Source organism: Cyprinodon tularosa, unplaced genomic scaffold, assembly GCF_016077235.1.
Source record: "Cyprinodon tularosa strain WSP-4 unplaced genomic scaffold, ASM1607723v1 ctg15, whole genome shotgun sequence".
NCBI lineage: Eukaryota > Metazoa > Chordata > Actinopteri > Cyprinodontiformes > Cyprinodontidae > Cyprinodon > Cyprinodon tularosa.
The window spans coordinates 1,114,020-1,137,633 of NW_024038331.1; the positions used below are offsets into that span (position 1 = coordinate 1,114,020).

Consider the following 23,614-nt stretch of genomic DNA (forward strand, 5'->3'; position numbering starts at 1 on the left):
CCTCACAAATAATATTTTGCTATGCGGATAGATTTTATAATGTCAGTGCCTTAACTCTTCAACTGTGTTTTTAACAACCTGCTTGTTGGACTTTGCTTCACAGGAACAGTTGGAAAATGAAATTTAAACAAACAAAAGGACAGTGTTTAAAAACGTCAGAAATGTTTAATAACATAGCAGAAAATCATCCGAGAAATTCTTCCTTCAAATACTTGAAAACGGTGGCTCAGAATTTTAAAGTTAACTGTAGGAAAATTAGAGACAACTTGTAATATTCTAATGCTTTCCTTGAGTCGAGGTGTTTTTTTGTTTTGTTTTTTTTTTACTGTTTTTGTGAAAAGAAAAACTGAATCGATTTGAAGATCTTGATTGGATAATATCTGTTATTAGCCTGTTAGTGCAGGTATAAAGCACTAGCATAATCTTAAAAGCTGGAACCGGTTTAGTAAACTCTTATGAACCCAAATACTTTTATAATCAGACCCTAAACCTGTTGCAGTGTTTATGGCTGCAGCAGGTTCATTGCAACCATCGATGGCAACTAAAGAATGTCCCTTAAGTGATTTCCATTTTTGTAGATCTAAATCAAACATGTCTATTTTTCCCTGTAATAACAGAAGAATGCAGGTGGGAGCTTGTACTGATGGAGATGATTTGCTCCTGAAAAGTTCAGCCCACGTTGATTCCTGGTTAATAATTTACAAAATTTGCTTTATTTTCAGGCGACTTATCAAAGTTCAGTCGAGGTGATGCATCATCCCCGGCTCCGGCCACCACGTTAGCTCAGACACAACAGAATCAGACCCAGACACACCACACCACACAGCAGACCTTCCTCAACCCGGCGCTGCCTCCTGGCTACAGCTACACAAGCCTCCCTTATTACACTGGCATGCCAGGCCTGCCCAACACCTTCCAGTACGGACCTGCCATGTTTCCGGTGAGAAACCTAACATTACTTTAATGCAGCTGATCTGCTTGTTGAAGCACAGAGCATTATCATGACTGAAATGTATTTATGCCACACTTGATGATGTGATCCAGGATTAGGACACGTCTCCAATATTCAATTAGATCTTTTTTGAAGACATTCTGGAAGGAAAAAAAAAATTCAGTATAATATGTTTAAATTCTTGGGAATCAAAACATGTTCCAATTATAACCTCAAATGAGCAAAAGTTGAGCAGTACTGACCTGTTCAAATGTCAGCATGTACAACATGATTAATTACTTCTTACTTTAAAGGCTTACTTAGAAGTTAAATTCTATGCCAAAGGCCACTTGGCAAAGGTGCTTTAAACTTAAAAAGGTTTCTACACTTTCTGAAAGCTGTAGGGAAAAGATGTGGAACAAATGAAACAAACTTTGGATATTTTCACCCTTGTATTCTTTCCAGACTATAAACTAAAGGTGGGATCTTTTCTAGTGAATAAAGCTACTATTTCACATGCTCTGAAGAAACAGTTTGCTTTCATAACGACACCAGGGTGTCCGAAATGGAGCTAAAATGATCTTAATCTTTCAAGTCTGGAGACACCAGGCCAGCTCAGAGACATAGTCCCTCCAGCGTGTCCTCAAACACCTCCCTCGGGAACATCTTCCGAGGGAGGTGTTCCACGAGGCATCTGAAACAGATGCCCAAGCCACCTCAGCTGGGTCCTACCGACGTGGAGGAGCAACTACTCTACTCTGAGCTCCTCCCGGGTAACTGAGCTCCTTACCTGATCTCCAAGGGTGATGCTTTTATTCGCGATCTTGTCCTTATGGTCATTACACAGATCTCATGACCGTAGTTGAGGATGGGAATGTAGATCAATCTGTTAATCAAGACCTTTGCCCCCCGACTCTGCTCCCTCTCCCCACCTTGCCAGCCCGACACAGCTATCGCAGCGCCGCCGACGCTGTACCGATCCGATGATCGATCTGACACTCCATCATCCCTGACTTGTGAACAACACCCTGAGATACTTGACCTCCTCCACTTGAGACAAGTTCTTTCCAGTCGCTGGCTGCGCCTAGAAATTCTGTCCTTGAATGAAATTAACAGAACCGGCAGGTAGCCCTGGCGGAGCCCAATATGCACCAGGAACAGGTCTGACTAACTGTCAGCCTTGCAAACCAAGCTCCTGCTACGGTCATACAGAGAGTGGAAAGCCCTTAACAGAGGCCCCCAGACCCCATACTCCCGGAGCACCCCCTACAGGGCACCACGAGGGACACGTTCGAAAGCCTTCTCCAGATCCACAAAACACATGTGGACTGGTTGGGCGACCTCCCACGAACCCTGGAGCACCTGATGAAGGATATAGAGCTGGTCTAGTGTGCTGCAACTGGGACGAAAACCACATTGTTCCTCCTTGATCGGAGATTTAACTATCGGTCCGATCCTCCTCTCCAGCGTCCTGGAGTAGACCTTACCGGGGAGGCTGGGGAGTGTGATTCCTGTGTAATTGGAGCACAACCTCCAGTCTCCCTTTTTAAAAAGAAGGACCACTTCCCCGGTCTGCCAATCCAGGGGTACTGTCCCCAACCGCCAAGTAATACATGTGTCAGCCAAGACAGTCCTACAACATCCAGAGACTTAAGGTACTCAGGATATCTCATCCACACCCGGGGCAACTGCCACCGAGAAGCTTTCTAACTACTTCTGTGAATTCAGCCTGGCTGATGGGCGAGTCCGCGTCTAAGTCCCCAGCCTCTGCCTCCTCCTCGGAAGGTGTGACGATGGGATTGAGGAGATCCTCGAAGTACTCCTTCCACCGCCCGAAAACATCCCTAGTCGAGGTCAGCATCTCCCCACCCGCACTGTAAACAGTGTTGGGATTGTGCTGCAGACTTTCAGTTGTTGGTTAGTGTCTCCACGCGATCTTCACCCCTGCTGCTCAATCACAATGAATCAAGGGGAAGGCATTGTTATTCCACACACTACAACTTTATCCCTAACCTGCATCTATACTTTGAAGCTAGCAGACTCATGGATTTGCAAACAGCCTTAGTGGGGGTAATAATACTATTAACCTATTTAAATGCTGTCATCAATAAAAAAAAAAAAAAAAAAAAATGTTACACGATGTCCCTTTAAACTGTCATTGCAATTATCTATTCCTTTGTCTAAGAGGATACTCTGCTCTGATCCCAGCTCAGTTTGGTTTATATCATTCTGACATTTTGTGCTTTTGTTTCGCTTCCGTCCAGGTGGCTCCTACCTCTTCAAAACAACACGGTGTGAATGTTGGCGTAAATGCATCTGCCACGCCCTTCCAGCAAGCTAGTGGCTATAGTTCCCATGGATACAGCACTGGTGAGGATCCTGCTTTGTAAAACTCCACCATAGTCACCGTTTGCTCTTTTTCCCATCGATGCGGGGTCCATATTTCATTAGAACGCTGCTGCAAGTGTAAGCATTGTATGTATGTAGTAGTTTTTTTTCACTTGGATGAAGACGGTTGTTGTTGCTTTTTGTTTACTAACATTTTAAATGGAGAACTTGTTCTTAAATTTGGACGGTTCATGTTTTGTAGCTGGTATGATTGCAGAGTTTGTCAGAAAAGAATTAGCTGTAACAATATGAAGGATCATTTGTGGGAAGTGGAAACGGATACAGCAGTGATCTCTGGCTGTGCTGTTGACCAAATGGAGGGATTAGATTATCGGTCTCCTGCTATTTCCATGGTTTGCTGTTCTCATTCTAGAAGTGGAGTCTTTGTACTGGCTTTGTCATTGATCACATTTCCTACAGCTCCAAGTGAAACTATTGCTTTTCCATTTTCCCTTTTCAGTCATTTCCTGTTGGTTTTCCTTGTGGTATTCTGAGGTCCACTTTATACATTCATATTTCATTTTCCAATAATTGAGTGATTTGTTTTTGTAGTTTCTCTTTTACATCACCCATTTGTTCTATGCTGCACCATCCGCTGCTTACTGCCCTCACCCCACTCACACTCACTCTCCATCCCCTTCCTTCACACAGCCCTGCCTGACCCTCACTTCCCTCACCTCTCCACCTAAGACCTGATTCAAAAGGCATTTGCAAATGAAGTGGCCGTTGATTTGAACTGGCTCTGCTATGCAGACATTGCAGTTTGTGTCAAAGTCCAGATTAATGTTCCATAAGGACTCTGCACCATTTTCATTGTAATAATACAACAAGGCCTGTCTACTAGCAGTGGTGTCAGACTAAAAGTTATTTGCAAATGCCATCTGAAGCGGGTCTCCCCCGTGCCCCTCCTCTCCCTCCCCTGCCTGGTGTGTCTAACGCTGTGGGCTGCGGCTGTGTGTCTGACTGTTGCAGGCTATGAGGATGTGGGCCAGGCTTCAGGGAGTGGGGATTTCTGTAAGGGCGGATACGGCACTGCCGTGGCCGCTGCTGCTTCTGCACAAAACAAGCCAGCCAGCTCCGTCACCGGGCCTGGAGTCGGTGAGTGAAGCCACATGCCAAGTAAAGAAACAACCTGTTCCTTCAGTCTTCTTCCTCGTGTCACCAGCCATCCCTCTTCCCCCTCGTCTGTTTTCTTTCACTCTTAATTGTTTTTTTTTTTTTGCATCATTGCTGGTGAGCTTTGCTTATGGGACAAACGCTACTCTGCATTTGCTTACAAGTGAGCCTCTCTTGGCTTTATTGTGCCATTTTTCTCCATTACATGAATTCTGCTGGAGGAAATTCATCATCAGTCTTATTATAGTTAAATAATTGACATTGCTACCCTAACGATGTCTGTTAAAAAGCTAAGATAAGACAAACTGTAAAAATCCCAGCTGATTATGAGTTCCTCTGGTTGAAGCTGCTCTTGTGTTTGTTTGCTCTTCATTCACACCAAGGTTGCTAAATGAGTCTGCAGTCATGAGTTCACCACCTAGTAAATAAAAAGCAACAAAACAACTAGTGGATTAAATGGGCTTGTGTGAGTGTGACCAGACAAAAGCTGCAGAAGGTCTCATCTTTGTGGCAACATTTATGAACCATAGTGTGTATTTATTTATTTATTTTTTTCTTGGTTTTTGAGCTAAGCATCTTTTCTATGTGTAAATGCATGCACAGGCCTGGTGGAATTATCCTGTCCTGGACTCCAGACACATAATTTGTTATAATTACTAGCTTTTGGCATTTTTTGAACGGTTCAATCAGTTCCTGTTTCTCTATTTTGATTTTTATCAGAGAAAGGGTTAAAAAAAAAGTTCACTTTTAACTAGCTAAGTACAGCTCAATGAATTTGAATTTTATAAATATTGAACTTTTTATTAAATCATCATAGGGTTAGTATAAAAATATCAAATCTTGAATGTTGATTTAAATGCCATGATTTTTTTTTCATAGGCTTATTCTTTTATATTGAGCTTTATCTTTACAAACTCTTATTATCCCTTTATATACATGTTGTTATACTGCATACGATTTATATGATATACTTACCTATTTCCTCTGTGACGCAAAGCTGGTGGTTATGCCTGCGTGGTTCACAGTGCCTCAATCCCAATAATCTAGACATGAAAGTGTTCATGTTTTACGTTTGTTGTAAGGTTAATGATGAGATTTCTAACTTCACCCTTCAGTGAGTGAAAGTATTATAAACAAAGTCCAAGTGTAATAAACTAAACAGTGGTAGGTGGCACTTATTGATTATAAAATATCCAGTCATAAAAAACTTCTACCTGCAGAAGATGTGCTCCCAATAGAGGGAAAGTTAATTTAGTCAACGATGCATACATTAGCACAACTTTGGCGTGGACCATCAAACAGGGGGCGCTCTACTTCTCACTCAGGTGTTTAATCAATTTGCTCAGCTTTTGCATAGAATAATCCCTTTGCTTGTGTTTCACTAAAGGGACTGGACATGTATTTTAAAGTCACATAAAATCCAGGAAATGTTCTTTTATTCTTTATATATTGGCACACTTAAAAGTTTTATGACTTAATATTTTGTACAAAAGGGCGGCCAGTATTGATTAATATACATTACAATTAGTCATGACTGACAAACTACACAAGGCCCTAACTGCTCCTTTAAGACAACACAATACATCTAAACATGTCAGAATGCCCAGCATACTGTTGGAGAAATAATCTGCGTCTCCAAAGGAAGAGCATCTAGGCCAGACATGGGCATACTACGGCCCCCGGGCCGTATACGGCCCGTTAGGCTTTTTAATCCGGCCCGCCGAACTTGTCCAAATTACCCTATTTTCACGACTGTAAGGCGCACATAAACGTCTTTTTTTTCTTTTTTTTTTTTTCTTTCCTCAAAATGTGCGGTGCGCCCTATGTGTGTTGTAACTGAGACCACCATGCACCATGCAGAACTCCTCATCTCCTCATTGAGGAGATGATGAAAGCGTGGCTGAGGGAGGTGAATGTAAGGAGACCAGGTGTTTTTTTCCCACTCATCACCATCTCTGGTAATCTGTGACTGCATGCGTGCCCATCTCACAGCTGATGTGAAAAACATGGTGAAACAAATTAACGCTGTGCTCGCTGTTATTCAACCGCTCGACATCGGTGCGCTTCGGGAGCGCGCCGCCAACGCGCTGCTGCTGCTCGAGATGGAAAAATTGAAGTTTTGCTGCTGGAAGCGCCGCATCAACCAATCAGAGAAGCTGATCTGGGAGCTGACAGCGAGGCAGGTGTATGAGGAGACCAGGTGGTTTTTTCCACGCATCACCATCGCTGTTAATCTGTGACTGAATGAACGCTGTGCTCGCCGTTATCCCGGGAGGTCTGACAAAGGAACTTCAACCGCTCGACATCGGTGTGAAGAGGTCTTGTGCGAAATTCTGTTTCCCCGTGAAAATCTGTTCCCCCTGTGTCGGGAGCGCGCATTGCAGCCAGAGAGGCGGATCTGACCATTCTTAAGGCGCTCCTGATCATTTTTCGGTAAAAACAGCTCATATAATCATCTCAACTTTGTAACATCCATTTTAATCGGATGCTCTTTTTAAGAAATTGTAAAATAAATAAATTAACGAGGTCCTCACGCTGTTTTGTGTTTTTTTTTTAACGCCAAGAGAATCGGTATTTCTCCAACTTTTGTCCCTTCAGCCTGACAGAAATAAACGTCAGTCACCGAACACAACAACACGTAGTGTATTTTTAATTTTTCATTGCTGATATAAGAGGATGGAAACTGGCTGATAGCAGGGCACACAAATTAAGACGTCCTGCGAAGATGAGAGTAGAATTTCTGGTTAATCACCTTCTAATGTAAAATATGACAGATTACTGGATTAAGGACATTTATAGTATACCATATCACACATATCAATTTTAGAGAAATTGGAAACAGTTGCTCTTTATTTCCCAAAGATATGGGAGGAGGAGAGGAGATAATGGATGTTTCAGTTTACTGAAATATTCTGTTCCCCCTCCATAACAGGGGAAGAAATTGATTTACCTGCAAGTCTTTAACTGTGCTTATTCCTCTCACCACCGAGAACAAATCCTGTGGATTTGGTCATATTTACTCTTTATTTGCAAAAATTTTAAGGGGGGGAACCATATATTTCAGCTGCCTGAAATAATCTGTTCCCCCTCCATAGGGGGCCTCTGGGCCGGGTCTCCTCCGGGTTCACCGCAGCGGCTTGCAGGTGTTTTTTCATCTAAATAATCTAAATCTTGCAGCTATATTTGATGTGATCAGTGGGAATAAAGTAGTTTTAATATGTTTTTAAGTGAGAAAGTCCACCTGAAAACTTAATAATTGCAGTCAGTTCATCCAGATTTCTACTGTCGGTGCACCACATACCAGCGGTACACTGACAGTAGGAACCCCTTCAACAGCAGCCTCTAGGCCGGGCAGCCTCCGGGTTCACCTCGGTGGCTGGCAGGTGTTTTTCATCTAAATAATTTAAACTGCAGGCACCAGGATACCAGCAATAAAAGCGATCATATTCCGTCGGCAGGTTTCAGGATTTTAAGTTAATTTAGGAGTCATCACAGCGCTCTGTGTCATCAGCGACGTGTCTGTCTCAAAGCCAGCACGTAGGTTTGATTAATACTTTGTAATAAATAAATGAATAAAGCACAATCATACTCAGTTTTGCCCCTGCTCTATTTTTAAATACGCAGTAGAGGTATCTAAAGGTAGTAGAGGACATGTACCTGTATATAAGAAAACCCTATAGTCCGGTGCACCTTATGTGTGTGTTAAATACAGAAATGGCACACATAACTGAGACTGCGCCTTTTAGTACGGTGCGCCTTATGGTCGTGAAAATTGTCTGGTTTTTTTATACATTTCAATCCCCAGGTTTAATTAATGACATGGCTTGTCCAAATGCTCCTGGCCCGGCCCTTCTGTCAAATTTTAGAACCCATTCTGGCCCGCAAGTCAAAAAGTTTGCCCACCCCTGATCTAGGCTGACTGCAGCTTATAGAATGATTAGTAGGTGCGTTTACGCTCTCCTTGGTGCCGTTTGTACATCAGTTCTGGTTAATGATGGTCAAGCTTGAGGATTGTTTATACTCTGCAGTTGCAAATGTTTTGGAGGCTTCTGGTTATTATCAGCACATTAATAACATGTATAAATGTCTTATACTGAGAATGCGGCACATCTTGCATGAAATCGATAAGATACTTTAGTGTGAATGGAAAGGTAGTTCACACTGCATGCTCTCTGTGCACTCTTCCTCAGTGGTGTTAGCCACTTTCTCCAAAACTAGAGATTCTGGGAGAATCAGAATGATGGTCGGTTTTCCTGTCGTCCCTCTGTGCCAAACATCGATAATTAAACTTCATCAAATCCAGTTGGGTCAAATGTTTTGCTCTGCAGCCGAATTAGAGTACTGTAGGGGTAATTAGTTCAGTTACAGTTTGAAAACATAAAGCAGTTTATATTCTTTTCACCCAGTAAGCAATGAATTAAATATGCAAAAGAAACCAATTATTGTTTAAAAGAACCAATTTTTCTGCGTCAAAATAAAGGAAAGATTGGATCATTTTTGTCCTTTAAATCCAATTCATCCGATATTTTTTTTCCTCAATTTAAATTCATAATTAAAAAAAGCCTTTTACATATAATGATTTCAAAAACTTTTATTCCAATCATTCGCTCTGGAAGGGGCCCTTAATTTAAAGGGCAATAAAATTCAAACAATCATGTTTCACAACAAACAGTGAAAATATAATGCACTAAATGGTTGCAGATGGTGGTTTTACACAGTCAGCTAGTTTATCAGTTATAGGTAGACGTCGAAGAACAAAGTGATGAACTGATGTCACTGTGAGCTGTGGAAGCCCCAGGAGATGGATTGATGGAAGAAAGTCTGTTGATTTTCCAAAAATTGCATCTTCATAAACAAAACGTTTGATTAATCTATCAAACGAAATAATCACCCACTCCTACTTAAAACAATTTTTCCACAAGTCATCACAAAAAAATAATGTAATGCCAGAATAAATCCAGAGGTGAGCAGTCCCAGTTCCTGAGAGCCCTCATCTTGCAACTTATGTCCTCGGTCCAACAATCCTGAATCAAGTGATTAGATGATTGAGAGGACTCTCATTGAGGAGGTAATTCAGCCATTTGATTCAGGTGTGTTAGAACATAGATGAATCAAAAAACCCTGCTAACAACCACACTACCAGCTCACTTTATGTAAATACAACACATTAAAATTCTGCATACATGTATTTCTTTGACGTTTCATATCTTCTACAAATACTCTAATTTTCTCCTAATTTCCTCTTTCAATTTGTTTTTATTTTTATCTTTATTGATTCTCAGGAAAGTATGATTTACATAAGCCTCTACTTCACAGGATTAACTCCAACATTTGAAATAAGGTGAACAAGTAAGGCATTACGTTATAGTAGTCCAAACAAAGCAAATTGACGCTTTCCTAAAGATTATAACCAAGAAATAAAGAAATTTAAAAAGAACAAGAACAAAAAAGGAAACACAAAATGTAAAAAAAAACTTAATTCGATTTAACATATTAGGAGAGTGGATTGTTGAGATTGAATCAAGTTTGGTCTCTAAAATTGAAATCAGACCACTGACAGAACTGTTCAGTCTTGTGATTTACAGAGGCTGTTATTTTTTCCATTTTGTATATGTCAAATGTTATGTTAATCCAGTCGTCTAAAGTTGGTTTAATAACCATTTTCTTGTAATGATTTTCTTACTTGCTGTTAATAAAATAGTCATTAAATATTTATTTCTTTTTGAGGCTTCTTGAGGAATTATACCAAAACACATACCGGTAAACTTGATCTCCAAAGGAATGTTCTGTTTTAAAATGTCTTTTAAGGCATTATTGATCTCTTTCCAGTAATCTTTTATAATTGGGCACTTCCAATTTTTTTCGTCTGATTATTTTTCCCTTTGTGTTTTACATTTCTGCTTATTATGGATGCGTGGGAGTCTGCATGAACATTCATATTAGTTTCATGATTAATATTCTTGAATCCTTCTTTAGATCTTTTTCTTTACCTAATATCCAGATTTTTTTTAAACTCGTCTTGCACAGATTTTGAAAATAAGTTCAAAACTATCGTAGCTGTTTTGACTAGAGCCTTAGCGGTTGTATATACAGGTTTATAAACGATGCCTTCCTCCAACATCCTTGATCAGTTTTGTAGGAGTAAGTTTATTAATTAGTCTTTCTGGTCTAAAGAAACTAGTTCTTTGCTTTTGTTGTAGATTTCTTCTACAACTTGACCCCATACAGTTTTTTTGCATATTAAGGGGGTTTTAATTCATAGTAACTGTTTGTTTCCGTTTATTCCTCCTAAGTATCTGTGCTTTCCTAAGAAAGTGTGAATCTACTAAAGTTATCTATGTATCAGAACATAGATTTTGATGAAATATTTCCCTTGTTTCTGCAGGAGTTTCTGTGACGTCAAGCAACACAGGAGTGCCGGATATTTCAGGATCTGTTTACACAAAGACGCAGGTAACTGCTGGTTATGACTCTGACCTTCCTCTAAGTCAACAAACACGACAAATATCTTCCAGTAAAGCTGCAGAGCCTTGATTTAGTTTTTCTGGTTCGTTTCTGCAGTCATTTGAGAAGCAGGGTTTCCATGCTGGGACGCCAGCAGCTTCTTTCAGCCTCCCCTCAGCGCTGGGGACCGGTGGACCCATCAACCCCCCAGCTGCCGCTGGCTACGCTCCGGCCCCCTTCATGCACATCCTGACTCCGCACCAACAGCCCCACTCTCAGATTCTGCACCACCACCTCCAACAAGATAGCCAGGTAGCTTCACACATTTTTTAATCTTCTGTTAGGAATAATGTAGCACTAAAGAATAAACATATACCACTATAATCCTGTTATATATACACTATATGAAGGAAGGGAAAGGGTGACTTTTTTTTTTCCTTCTAACTGTCATTAAATCACAAGGATTCCTTCTCAGTAACTCATTCTAAACATGTCTGGTTATAAGAGGCCATTATTAAACAGCAAGACTTTAAACAGTGTTTCCCTGGGAAAAAAATAATTATTCAGGAATAGGAACTGGGTACAATCATATAAACAACATGGGAATGTCCAGCCTGCCTTTATGAACTTGGTGAGTTCTGAGATGTGGAGATGAACAGGTTTTGGCTTTAAATGATTTTCAAGCCTAGAAATAAAGCAAATAAGACAAAAAAAAGTGGTAATCTGACTGAAACTGGTAAGAGTTATATTATCCACAGTGGGACGAGTCCTGCGCCCACATGAACTGAAAGGCCACTCTGACAGGAAGAAGCCAGCAAAGAACAAAAAAATATAAGATAGGGAATTTACAGGCAAGGAATTTAAATTTTGTGAATGTCAGTCTACCACAAATGGAAAATGTCTTCAGGCGGACTTGAACAAATTCAGTTTTACCAGCTTTTATTAAGCAGAATTGACCAAAATGCCAGAAAACTATTAGGAGAAACATGTGGAAGGAGACCTAAAATGTTGACCCAAATTGTACAATTTCAAAGGCATTTCTACCAAACATTAATAAAATGTAAAACAATGTTGAATATAAAAATTCTAGTTCAGTAGGGCTGTCATATTTTTTCTGAACTTCAATAACATGTTTGTAACGGTCTAAATATGTGTAGAACATAACCTGGTTTCCAGGTTATAACGTAGGGGTTGAAATATCCTACTCATCTACTTAAAGCTTACTAAACACAATGAATCCCATTCATTTATGGTTTGTTTTCATTTGTCCTGACAGAGCAGCACCGGACAGCGTAGCCAGAACGCCTCCATTCAACAGAAGACTCAGATAAACAAGTCTGCATATAACAGCTACAACTGGGGAGGAAACTAACGTCAAAGACAGGAGCTCCTCCCCCCACGCTGAGCTGAGAGGAGGGGTTCGAGCTGTGAAGCCCCCCTCTTCCTCCTGCAGAGATTTCCCTCCTCAGTCTCTTGGCCCAGCTGCTCCCTGCAGTTCCCACTGCAACCAGAAGAGGTGCTGTGCCACAGAGAACGAGCACCTTTACAGAAACAAGGAGGGGGAGGGGCTAAATGTTGAAGCTCGAAATGGTTATAGAATTAGGTGAAATGTTGAGTGATGGGATTTTGTATTGTGATAATCCCCCCCCCACCCTGCTCTCCATTTTTTTGTTTCTTTAACTTTCATGTAACATAGAACTGTTTTCTAAAAGAAAAAAAAAACATTTCCTGTATTTGTTTTCCTTTTTATTTCCCACCTGTTTTCTTAGCTGAATGAAAGGAATGAAGTAATACGTGAAAGTGGTTGGGAGGGGGGGGCAGGCTGGTTTTCTTTCTCACCCTCAACTCGCCTCTTTAATCTTCCATCACAAAATATCCAAAAAAATAGTTGCTGTTGAATGTTTTCTTTTCTCTTCTTCTTTGTCATTTTAAGTTTGAAGAAGCAATTCTCTTATTTGGTAGAGTTGTGAAGTTTATTTTTTACCAAATATAGATATATTATTATATATAAAGACATATAAGTGAGCTCACTGGCTTGGACTGTGAGGAAGGTGTGTTTGTCATGTGACTGCGTGCATGTTTGTACACACGGGGGGCCGTGCTAGTGTACTGTGCTTTGTTTTTTAGCCTAGCACAGGAGTTTTTCATTATCCAAGGCTTGTACAGTTCCATTCCCGAGGTTAAAAAGGCGCTGCGTGATGTCCCACCTTTTTTTGAAAAATGTTGGATAATTTTTTCCACGACTCACACCTGCTCCGCTTCTTTTTTAAGTGTTTTATAGTTTCCCAGGCCCCACCCTCCACAGCCTCCAATCCGCTTCGCCGCCCCCCCCCCCCCCCCCCCCCCGACCCCATAAGGAAACTTGCACCATTGAATACTGATGGACAGAGTTGTGCTTTGGTTTTTCTTTTGTCAGTGGTTTATTATTTTTGTTTTCTTCTTTTTGTACTGTGCGTTTTAAAACAAAAGATTTAAATGGATAAAATTGTCTTGTACATATATAAAGAAAAACACAAGTACTGTAGTCTTCGTTTGTCAATTGCTTTTTTTTCTCAAATCCTCACAGACTTGTTAGCTTTTTTTTGTTCCATTTTTTTATTTTGTAAAAATATATAAATATTAAGTAAATAAACAAAGACATTTTCATCATTTTGGATGTGAATGTCTTTTAATAAACTGTTTTTTGTGGCTTGTGAATCCAACTTCTATTTTTGCAGCTTGAAATGTTTAAATCAGTGATAAATTACAAACATGGTTCTGGTTTCGGTAAAGAAATAACTATTCACCTTTTTTTCTTGATAACTTATTTTGCAACTTAATTTAACTTACCGTAAGAGTCTTGTTTTTGGACTGTGGGAGGAAGCCAGAGTACCTGGAGAGAACCCACGCTTGCACAGGGAGAACATGCAAACTCCATGAAGAAAGACCCCATGCAGGGAATCGAACCCTCTTGCTGCAAGGCAACCGTGCTATTCACTGTAGGTACATTAGGTAACAGTGGCTAATATATCATTCAAGGACTTATCTAATTGGTCAAATGCTAAATAAGATGTACAGCCATGTAGCAGTATCTTTACTGGATATAGATCTTGTGCTTCTAGACCTCACTGAGGGGGGTCTCTATTTGTAAGGGGTATGCAAGTGATCAAAAATGCTAACTTGCCCTATAAAGGGTTAACTATTAAATTTAACCCTTCTATCATTTAATTAAAATTATTTTTGGTTCTTAGTGATTCAGAAAAAAGGAACTTCGACAGACTTTGTCATTTTGTACACACAAACTACTAAAAGAAATTTTGTTCAGTAGGGCTATCAAGACATTTCCATTTTTAAAGTGCAGCAGTGATAAAATAAGCAGCAGAACCCTTAACGAAAGTTATTGAAGTTTTAAAAAGTTTCTTTAAATTTCATTGGAAATATTGAGCTTTGCAGGGTTATTCACGTGGCCATTTTATCTATATATCAAACCATAAATTATGCTTTTAAAAACTGGGCATCAAGCACAAACTTTTACCGGTTTCACAGTTTAGTCTTAGCAATAAAGTAAAAGTTCTATGGCGATGGATTATAAGCAAATTGATTAAAATATATGAATTATAAGATAAGAAAATGGCTCAGTTTAATCTGATTGTTATTCCTCCTTGGCTATTCCCTAAGGTAAATGTAGTCATGCTTAAAATAAAAAATTATTGGAATTTAAATGAAATAGGGATAAAGACCGAAATATATTTAAGAAACTCATAACTACCATAAAATATATTGAGATGGTTCCAAGAATTTAAAAGGTCATGTGGGAATAGGGATATATATACCAGAGTTTAAGATATACATTTCTAAAAGAATATCAGATCAACTATCTGTTTTCACAGCAGAAATGGTGCCAATTATGCTAAAATTACAATGGGTAGAGGAGGTTAGACCAGACAGGGTGGTGGTCTGTACAGATTCCATAGCAGTTTTAGAAAGTATTCTGGGAGAAGGAAATTATAGAAAAATTTAGTATTAGAAATCCAGCACAGTCTATTCAGATTATATAGGGGTGGCATTGATATTTGTTGTTCCAGCACATGAAGGTGTAAAAGGCAATGAAAAAGCAGATACATTAGCAAAAAGGGCTTTAGAGGGAACAATAACCATTAAAATTCCTTTTGGGAAAGGGGAAGGTAAATCACTTATTAAGAGTAAAGAAATGGAAAAATGACAAAAGAGGTTGAATGAAGATAAGAAAAAAAGAGGATTATATAAGGTACAAAAATCAGTATTAAATAGAAACATGATCAATGACAATTTATATTTAATAGGGAGGGAAAATAATTATAAATGTGAAGGATGTGAAACAAAAGAACATTTAGAACATGTATTGATGAACTGTAAAACTTATGAACATGAAAGGGAGAAATTGAGAAGAATGGTTGGAAGGACAGGTCAAGATTGGAGTCTTAAAGGAATATTGGGGAAAACATTTATCTACAGAATACAAAATTAAAAAATAGAATTTGATGTAAAGTAATGTTGATACACACTCTTGTACAGTAGGTGGCAGTATGCACCTTAAAGTTGCTTGCGGTCCGCCATAATAGAAAAGAAGAAGAAAAATAATTAAGGGAAAAAGGTATAATTTATGCTGAAGCTGCAATAAGGATCCCATCCCACTGGGATGGGATCCTTTTTCTGACTGGGATGATCCCAGTCAGAAAAACCCAAACCAACAGTTCAGCAAATGAAAAGCAAATGAAAACCTCTGGAGCAGTGTCCCAAAATGGAAGAAGTGTCCCAAAATGGAAGAAGAGTCATTGATTGTAAAAAAAAAATTATTTAAAAGCTGACTTCATGCACTTATTTTGTACTTTAGAAAAAGCACATTTGAATTGAAAGCATTTACTTTGCAGCATGTTGATGAACTGTCTGTAACCAAGGTAATACAATTTTATCAAATCTGCCCATGTGGTTAAGATGTATTTTAACTAACTCTTAGTGGGTTGTGTATAATGTATCTGTTTCCAGTTCAGCTCTATATTCTTCAGAGTGATATTTATTTCACTGTTTAGTTTGTTATTCTTTAAATCTTGACCAGCTTCAGTTATTTCCTCTGATCATGAGGTAGCTTAAGTAATCAGGAAGTGCTTAGGTCATTTCAGTGGGGGGAGAGTTATCTGCAGGTCTTCTTCCAATCTCACTGAAATCTACAGTCATTCGTGTTTGGAGGTTTTTACATGAACAATGGACTCACTAACAGATGCCCTCTGCAATGCCTCAGCCAGTGGAAACATAGAGAAAGTGTTGCTTTTGCTGCAAGCTGGAGCTAATGTTAATGGTCTAAACAGATTTGGGAGAACTGCTTTGCAGGTCAGTATTAAACCTTACTTTTTCTCTGCTCTATTTTTTTTAAAGATGTAAATACTTTTTTCCTTTGGTTACTCCTGCTGCTAGATGCTGAGAGCTATAAGCTACTTCCTCATTTGGTTTTATCTTTCCCTTTGTACAGTATTAAGTCTGTTCCTTTTATCATGCCTGCCTATAAGTTTTTTCAAATTATATATATATATATATATATATATATATATATATATATATATATATATATATATATATATATATATATATATATATATATATATATATATATATATATATATATATATATCTAATAAGATTTGTATATATATATATATATATATATATATATATATATATATATATATATGTATATATATATATATATATATATATATATATATATATATATATATATATATATATATATAGGCGTGGTCTCAGCTAGTCAAATGTGTTAAAGGATAAATAAGAAAAGTAGACCTACATCTGTTTTTAGTGAAAATGAAAGAGGTCCGTGTTTTGTTATAAAATGTGTATACACATATAACCCACTAAATTTCTTCATTCTAAAATGCAAGTGACTGCTTTATCTCAGTTTAGATTTCCAAAAGGTCAAGGGCAAAGTGAGGGCATAAAAATAATTTAGATCCCCCCTGTTGCTTTATGAAAATACTTTCTTTACCCAGGAACACATGTCCTTATGAGAAGGTGGTCAAATTATTGTTTTAATTAATTAATTTCATTCAATTAATGTATTTATATATTATTATTTATTTACTCTCGAGGTGGTGAAACTGGGGCACAGCGCACTAGTTGAGGCGCTCCTGGACAAAGGAGCTGACCCCAACGCGCTCGACCCGGTGCAGCATCTCAGCGTGACTCACGACGCAGCTCGAGAAGGCTTTGTGGACACCGTCCGCGTGCTGATTCACCACGGGGCTGACGTCAACCGCGTTGACCAGCATGGGAACCTGCCGCTTCACCTGGCCGAGAGGGAGGGACACCAGGAGGTGGTGAAGCTGCTCCTGGAGCACACCGCGGACCACAGAGGGCCAAATACGCGGAGCGAGCTGCGCCCATGATGGCGCAGGGCCACAGGTGCTCGTAAAAGGCCTAAAAAAATAATGCAGCCGATTTTGGCATTTACCTAATCATATTTACTTACTTTAACACATTTGTTTAATGTTAACAGGGTAGGATATTAAACAAATGTGTTAAAGTAACCAAATATGATTAAGTAAATGCCAAAAACGGATGCATTATTTTTTCAATCGGAATCTATGCGAGCAAACTAACCATTTATGTTGTTTTGAAATATGAAATTTTGCTTTGAGAGTTTTTAATGGGACATTACTTTAGTATGCAAAGTATGATACGTTTACAGTGGGGTTTTTGACGCAATGTTAAGAATAAAAACGTATTGGTTTTGTTTGTTTAAAAAAAATCACGTTCTTTGACTGAGCTAATATATATATATATATATATATATATATATATATATATATATATATATATATATATATATATATATATATATATATATATATATATATATATATATATATATATATATATATATATATGTGTAAATATTCAACAGAAACATATCTTAAGTACGCTACTTAAAAAAAAGGCTATTTAATCTTTTACTTTATTCCTTTATAAATGTGTCTTGCAAAAATAATGCATTTAAAATTTACATAATGCATTTGTTCATAAGATGTGAGCATATCAACGAACAAAATGACTGGAGTCTTTTATTAAGCGGAGGGAGATGTCTTTCAAGAGCTTCAGCGCTTGGCATATTTAGTGTTCGCATATGCACTAGAAAATCAAATATTTCAGTTGGATTAAAAACAATTCAGTAGGCCACACAAGGGCAAAGTTTGATATGTTTTATTTTGTCAAACTTGCAATAATGGTCAAAAATGAATTTATATAGGTTGACTGACAGAGGGAGCTGACAGTGTGTTGAAGAATTATGGACAGGGCGCTTTGAAGCATCTGGTTCAAAAACGCATTCTAAACCTTTGGTAGAAATCCATCTATCCTTCCATTTTCTGTACACCCTGTCCCTTAGTGGGGTCGGGAGGTGCTTGTGCGGGGTACACCCAGTGGTGTAGTCTCCATTATTGTAGTGGGTATACTGTGCTTAGAAATAAGCACGCCAGTAAGTGCAATGTAATTGACCTTTTTTTTTTTTTAAGCATTTAACATTGCTTTCTCTGTTGCGTACATTTGAATCAATAAACAACAAACTGTACTACAGTCGGCTTTGTATTGAAAAGACGTAGAATCTATAAGTACAACAAAACATGCTTAAGTATCAAGTACTATATGTAAGTACAGAAGTAGGCTACTATGAAGGTTAAAACTGTGTCTATAAAATGTTCCAGACATGTTTGTTTTGAGGCTCCTTATGTTTCGATTGCATGAGCGTAGTTTTGCATAGGGACCATGGGGACATGTCCCTACCAAAATTTTGAACCGACCTAATTGTCCCGACCAATAATTGGATGTGAGGAACATGTTTATAATTTACAGCAGTAGTTGTTGCAGCAGTGGCTTCTTTTCCTCTCGCAGCTCCTCTGCCTGGTCTCTCCTGTCCCTTTCACGTAGCATCGCATGGAACTGTGCTGCGCTGTTTAACTCAACTCTCATTGGTTGTTTAAGTTCCGCCTTCTCTCTCTCTGATTGGCTGTTTTCTAGTCCGTGTAAAATAATTCTGATTCTAATTGGGTCGTTGATCAGTTTGAGCGAAGGCGCAGCAGAACCAGACCCAGGAGGCGCGGCAGGACCAGCAGCAGGAACAGGAGGCACAGAACCGGGAGGCGCGCAGCAGCTTCCTCTCCTAGAGACAAACTGGTGGCTCTCAGTGGAGCTACCGCCCGATCAAAGAAACACTTTTGTTCGTAAACTCACTTTGAACCTGAAATTCTCCGTTTGTGTTTTTTTTCTATCAAAGTTTCAGTTTCGGCACCTCGGTATTAACAAATAATCTGGGTATTTAGTCGTGCTGCCACTTGAAAGTTCCCACCGCGCTGTGGAGTCAGAAAGGATTCTCGCTATGATTCAGCGATATTTGGACACCACCCGATTTTTTATGTTACTGCAGTGTAGGCTATTGTTCATATTTTCATTTTTGCACATCACATTGTTTTTTTGTGTTGTTTTTTTTTTTTACCCGCTAACCTGCTCGTCTCGAAAAAGGTGCAGTATGAGGTATGTGGGGGCTATAGGAACTACCTGATGACATCTTTTTGACACGTCTTTTTTTATGACAACTACAGCACACAAGTTACCTTTTCCCTGTTTAACATTTAATTTACAAGCAAACATATAAGGCCAAATGATCATAATTCGTAAAAATAACTTTAATAAGGTTCTATACAGTTAAAGTGGAGGTTGAAGTTGCATTTTCAATTTCTATGTCTATTGACAGACATGTCGGACAAATATGGTAAATTTCCTGAAGATAACTGGTTTCTGAGACCTAATATGGGCTCTTATTTTTTATTTTATTTTTTACAATTGGCTAATTAAAAGGTTGCAATGTTTCCCTGAAAACTGAACTGTTTTATTTCCTCGCTAATATTCTGCCATATATTATGATTATATTTGCCTATTTTGATTTATTTGCCCTGATTTTCCTCTGTGTAAGCGGTCCCCCGCCCGTCACATTAAACCGTTAAATTGACTCATTCAATTACAGCATGATCCGCTTCAGCCTATTTCAATTCACGCTGCCAGGAAGAATGAAGTTAATAAACTAATTTAAAGCTTAAGTGTTCAGTTCAGTCTAGGCGTTGGCTTGATTTTATGTTAAAATTCCGCTAAATTCATGTAACCCTTATTTCTGTTTGGGGAGAAGTTGCTTTATTTTGACATGGAGGTGGGCAGCACAGCATAATCAGAAAGCGAGGAGTCAAAGGTGGACACGGTGTTTTCATTGGCTGGAAACGGCTGACCAATCGCCGATCTACTTTACGCATCACGTCCCTTAACGCCCATTCTCGTTGATTTAATTCCGTTTTCTGCCAGTTTATCTCCTTTTATTTTTGAAAATCCGTTTAGTTGTTGCTGCAACTAAAATATCTATTTTTTTTTTCTCTTACAGACTTGGGACACGGTCAGTGAAGATGAGGATCTGAGGTTTAATCCAAGAAAAATAAAATAAACGTATTTTTTTTTTTTTTTTTTGCATTTTCTTGTAGGGAAATCTTACATAATAAAAGCCAATAAATTAGCAGAAGAGTTTAAATAAACATTAAACGTTTCAATGTTTTTGTCAATAAACACTTAACATTTACATTGACATTTAAGTCACTACAGCTGTTTATTACACCTGGGTAATCTACACTTACTGGGACAATGAAAATTAATTATTCCGTAGGTGCAAGAATTACATAAAACAAGCAGCAGAAATGCAAGAAGGACCAAGAAACCATTAATTGTAATAGGAAAATTTAGAAAACACTTTTTAGAAAATTGCTTATAAAAATGTTCAATAGCCCATTTTATGAGGTAACCAGGAAGCCATTTTATGGGCAAAAATATGAAGAGACCATTTAATCCCCAGTGACTACTTTCTGCTTCCTTTTATTTGCTTTTATTACAGAGCATATGCATATTTAACCTTACAAGAAAAGTTCTTACGAGCATCCACAAACACACATACATACTCCACTCACATTAAAACACCTTGTTGTTCTGTTTTTTTTTTCTTCCAGAAATTAAAAAGAAAATCAATGAAAAACTCACATAATAGCGAGCGTGGTCAATTTAAATTAAAAGGTCATTAAAAATAATGAGTCAGAGTGCAACACCAACTCTGTCATGACATGGGAGTTTTAACAAGAAGGGAAATTTTCCTGCATCCATGTACAGACCTTACTTTTAGTGAGACATATCACTGTTTTAGAAGCATCATGATTTATTGTTTTCATCAAATAACCCCAGGATTATTTAGACCTAATCTGACACGAAGCAGCTAGAAAACATGTTTTATTTCGATAGACATCTTCAGCTGTACTGTAGTAGAGAGCAGATTTTTAGAGGGCCAGACTTTATATATATATATCCCATAAAGAATAAAAAGACATATTGATCAACCAGCTCTCACCTGTGTAAAGTATAAGGCCATGGAGCTCCACCTGGGGGGCAGAAGACTAAATATATATACAACAAGGATAAAGTACTGTGCAAAAAAACTAAGGTACAGACCGCTAACCACCTATCCATCTGTGAAGGTTTTCCAAAAACACTCAGGGTGGGAGCCTTACACTTTAACACACTCAATTTACTGGTTTTTACATGATTGTAGTCATATAAGGAGCACAGGAACAGTTTACATGACATCCTGTCAGATTCACGGTAAAAACCCACACAGAAGAAGGAGAACATCATTTTAGCAAATATTTTTCTTGTGCCATTCCAGTAAACTGGGTGATGCTGAGAATGGGAATGTAAAAATACAGTAGAGATTACCCAACCAGAGTTCTCTTAGTGCAGAGAAATTAAGAATTAACATAATAAAATATGATTAAATGTAGTATAATTAACAAAATTTAACCTGTTAAAATTTTTCATTGTCTTACTCAAGACTTTAAGAAGTTTTAATTTTCGGCCTACATGGATTTGGACACATTGTTTTAGCCTAGTCTCCTGTATAAAGCAGATATAATGGATCACATTGTAGTAATGCTGATTCTCTGCTTTTAAATCTGACTAAAAAGTGCAAAAAAAAAACAAAAAGCGGCTGAATTGTGCTTTTCTCATATTCCCATGGGGGAATCTGAACCTTAAAAAGGAACAGTTTTAACAGCAATCCATTACATTAGTAAATAAGAAGCAGACTGCATGTTCCTTTTTGTTATGCCCACATTATTGGTGAACACAGATTTAACAGAGCCCTTTAGTTGGAAAAACAAAAACACATTCACAGAACCAGGGGAGAAGTCAATCAAATCTTTAACCCATCAAAGACAGAAGATATCCGTACAGACAAACAAAACTAAGCCCGTCTGCTTCTGAAGACGAGCACAGGCCCCATCCTGTCGTCAGCGGTACTCTTTGCATCAGTTTCTCAGTCAGAGGTCATCTCTTTTTTACGTTTCCTTCATCTAAGGGCTTCTTCAGTTACCAGCAGTCTGGGAAACATGATGATCCCTCCAGTGGAGGTCAGCCATCTCTTCTCACTTCTGGTGGGAACATTTCAGAGGCTGGAAGTAAAGTGAAAGAACTGTGCAAGAGTCTGTATGTGCATATATATTTAAAACCTATTCATAATCATATCTTTTGATCGGCCCTATCTTGTCCCTCACCCAGCCTCCCCCCTGCTTGTCTGAACCATCTGCCCGAGACAGAAAGGTCCATAAAAGTCCACAAAAAACGTGTCATTATTCCTCCATACTGCTCGTCCAATGTATTCCAAGTGTCCTGAGTGGGTAGCATCCAGAATTTACTCGAAACGAAGTCATTTAGAATGTTTTTAGAGCATAAACAGTAGTGTATAGGATTTCCTAAAAGCGCGCGCCTGCACGTTCACGACGCTACGGAAACCGCGGCAGACCAAACCAGATGAAAGTGCGCATTCAGCTCATCAAAGAACTCATACTCTTCCTCAACACTGAAGTCCTCAGACATTTTTCTTTCGTTGTTTCTTTCTTTGCACAGATAAACAGCACATTTCTTCTTCTACGCTTGCATTATCGGCAGAGCAGACGCTGAATGCTACTTTCATCTGGTTTGGTCTGCCGGCTTCCGTAGCGTCGTGAACGTGCGGGCGCGCGCTTTCAGGAAATCCTATATATATATATCCATAGATATCCATAATAAAGGCTAGATGTCTTACGGCTGAGTCTCAAACGTCATCACCGGCGGCCATCTTGCCTCAGGCAGGCTTTCTGTTGTGCTCTGTGGTACCTAATGTAAGGTGAGTGATCAGCATGAACACAAATACTCTTACCTCACTGAATTCTTGACGGATTTACAAACAGTTTGGTTTCTTACAAACATTATGAACGTGGCTATTGTTCTTGATGCTTGAACATGTCGAAATTGCAGATTTTCTTGTCGAAAAATGACTTAATCGCGCAGCATAGTTGTGCATCACGGCTACTTGCGCAAGTTATCAAGGCTGAGATTATTAGTCAATTATATAGGTTTTACTGACACCAATAACAATTGTATGACAATTAATCTTTGGTGTAAAATACAATCTTTGTGGATGTGGTTGTAGTTATTAGTTGGCTAATAACAATAATCTGAGTGTTGTTGTATTTTCATTATTAGCCTAACGTTAGCTGGCTAATAACAAGAAGCTGCGAAGTGAGACCTAACGTTAGTAAGTTAGCAGCTAACGTTACAGTTTAGCTAGCTGCTAACGTTAACAAGCAA

The 23,614-nt window shown here is 38.6% G+C and overlaps 2 protein-coding genes across 4 annotated transcripts in view; both read left to right on the forward strand.

The window, feature by feature from the left end:
- ubap2l (ubiquitin associated protein 2-like) overlaps positions 1 to 13,528 on the forward strand; it is a 37,098-nt gene extending 23,570 nt beyond the window's left edge. Inside the window, exons 24-29 of one of the 2 annotated variants that reach the window (XM_038279318.1) lie at positions 723 to 940; positions 3,196 to 3,301; positions 4,292 to 4,417; positions 10,821 to 10,888; positions 10,997 to 11,191; positions 12,156 to 13,528. In XM_038279318.1, coding sequence (XP_038135246.1) covers positions 723 to 940; positions 3,196 to 3,301; positions 4,292 to 4,417; positions 10,821 to 10,888; positions 10,997 to 11,191; positions 12,156 to 12,251 — 809 coding nt within the window. In that variant the 3' untranslated portion in view covers positions 12,252 to 13,528. The remainder of the gene's footprint in view (positions 1 to 722; positions 941 to 3,195; positions 3,302 to 4,291; positions 4,418 to 10,820; positions 10,889 to 10,996; positions 11,192 to 12,155) is intronic. The other variant, XM_038279319.1, reaches the window with a different exon arrangement.
- Positions 13,529 to 15,984: 2,456 nt separating this feature from the next.
- Positions 15,985 to 20,395, forward strand: LOC119779621 (cyclin-dependent kinase 4 inhibitor C-like). Of its 2 annotated transcripts, none has more exons than XM_038279320.1 (3): positions 15,985 to 16,225; positions 17,002 to 17,314; positions 20,334 to 20,395. In XM_038279320.1, exons 1-2 carry the CDS (start codon positions 16,100 to 16,102, stop codon positions 17,296 to 17,298), a joined length of 423 nt encoding a protein of 140 aa, XP_038135248.1. In that variant the 5' UTR covers positions 15,985 to 16,099; the 3' UTR covers positions 17,299 to 17,314; positions 20,334 to 20,395. The 2 variants fall into 2 exon arrangements, with proteins under 2 accessions (XP_038135248.1, XP_038135249.1); XM_038279321.1 differs by having other exon boundaries at positions 17,002 to 17,320; positions 20,334 to 20,380.
- Positions 20,396 to 23,614: the final 3,219 nt, after the last annotated feature.

Bases quoted from the DNA above. Each gene is read 5' to 3' on its own strand.
- LOC119779621 (XM_038279320.1), top strand. From the start codon at position 16,100: ATGGACTCACTAACAGATGCCCTCTGCAATGCCTCAGCCAGTGGAAAC. The intron at 16,226-17,001 runs GTCAGTATTAAA...TTTACTCTCGAG, and splicing joins TTGGGAGAACTGCTTTGCAG to GTGGTGAAACTGGGGCACAG.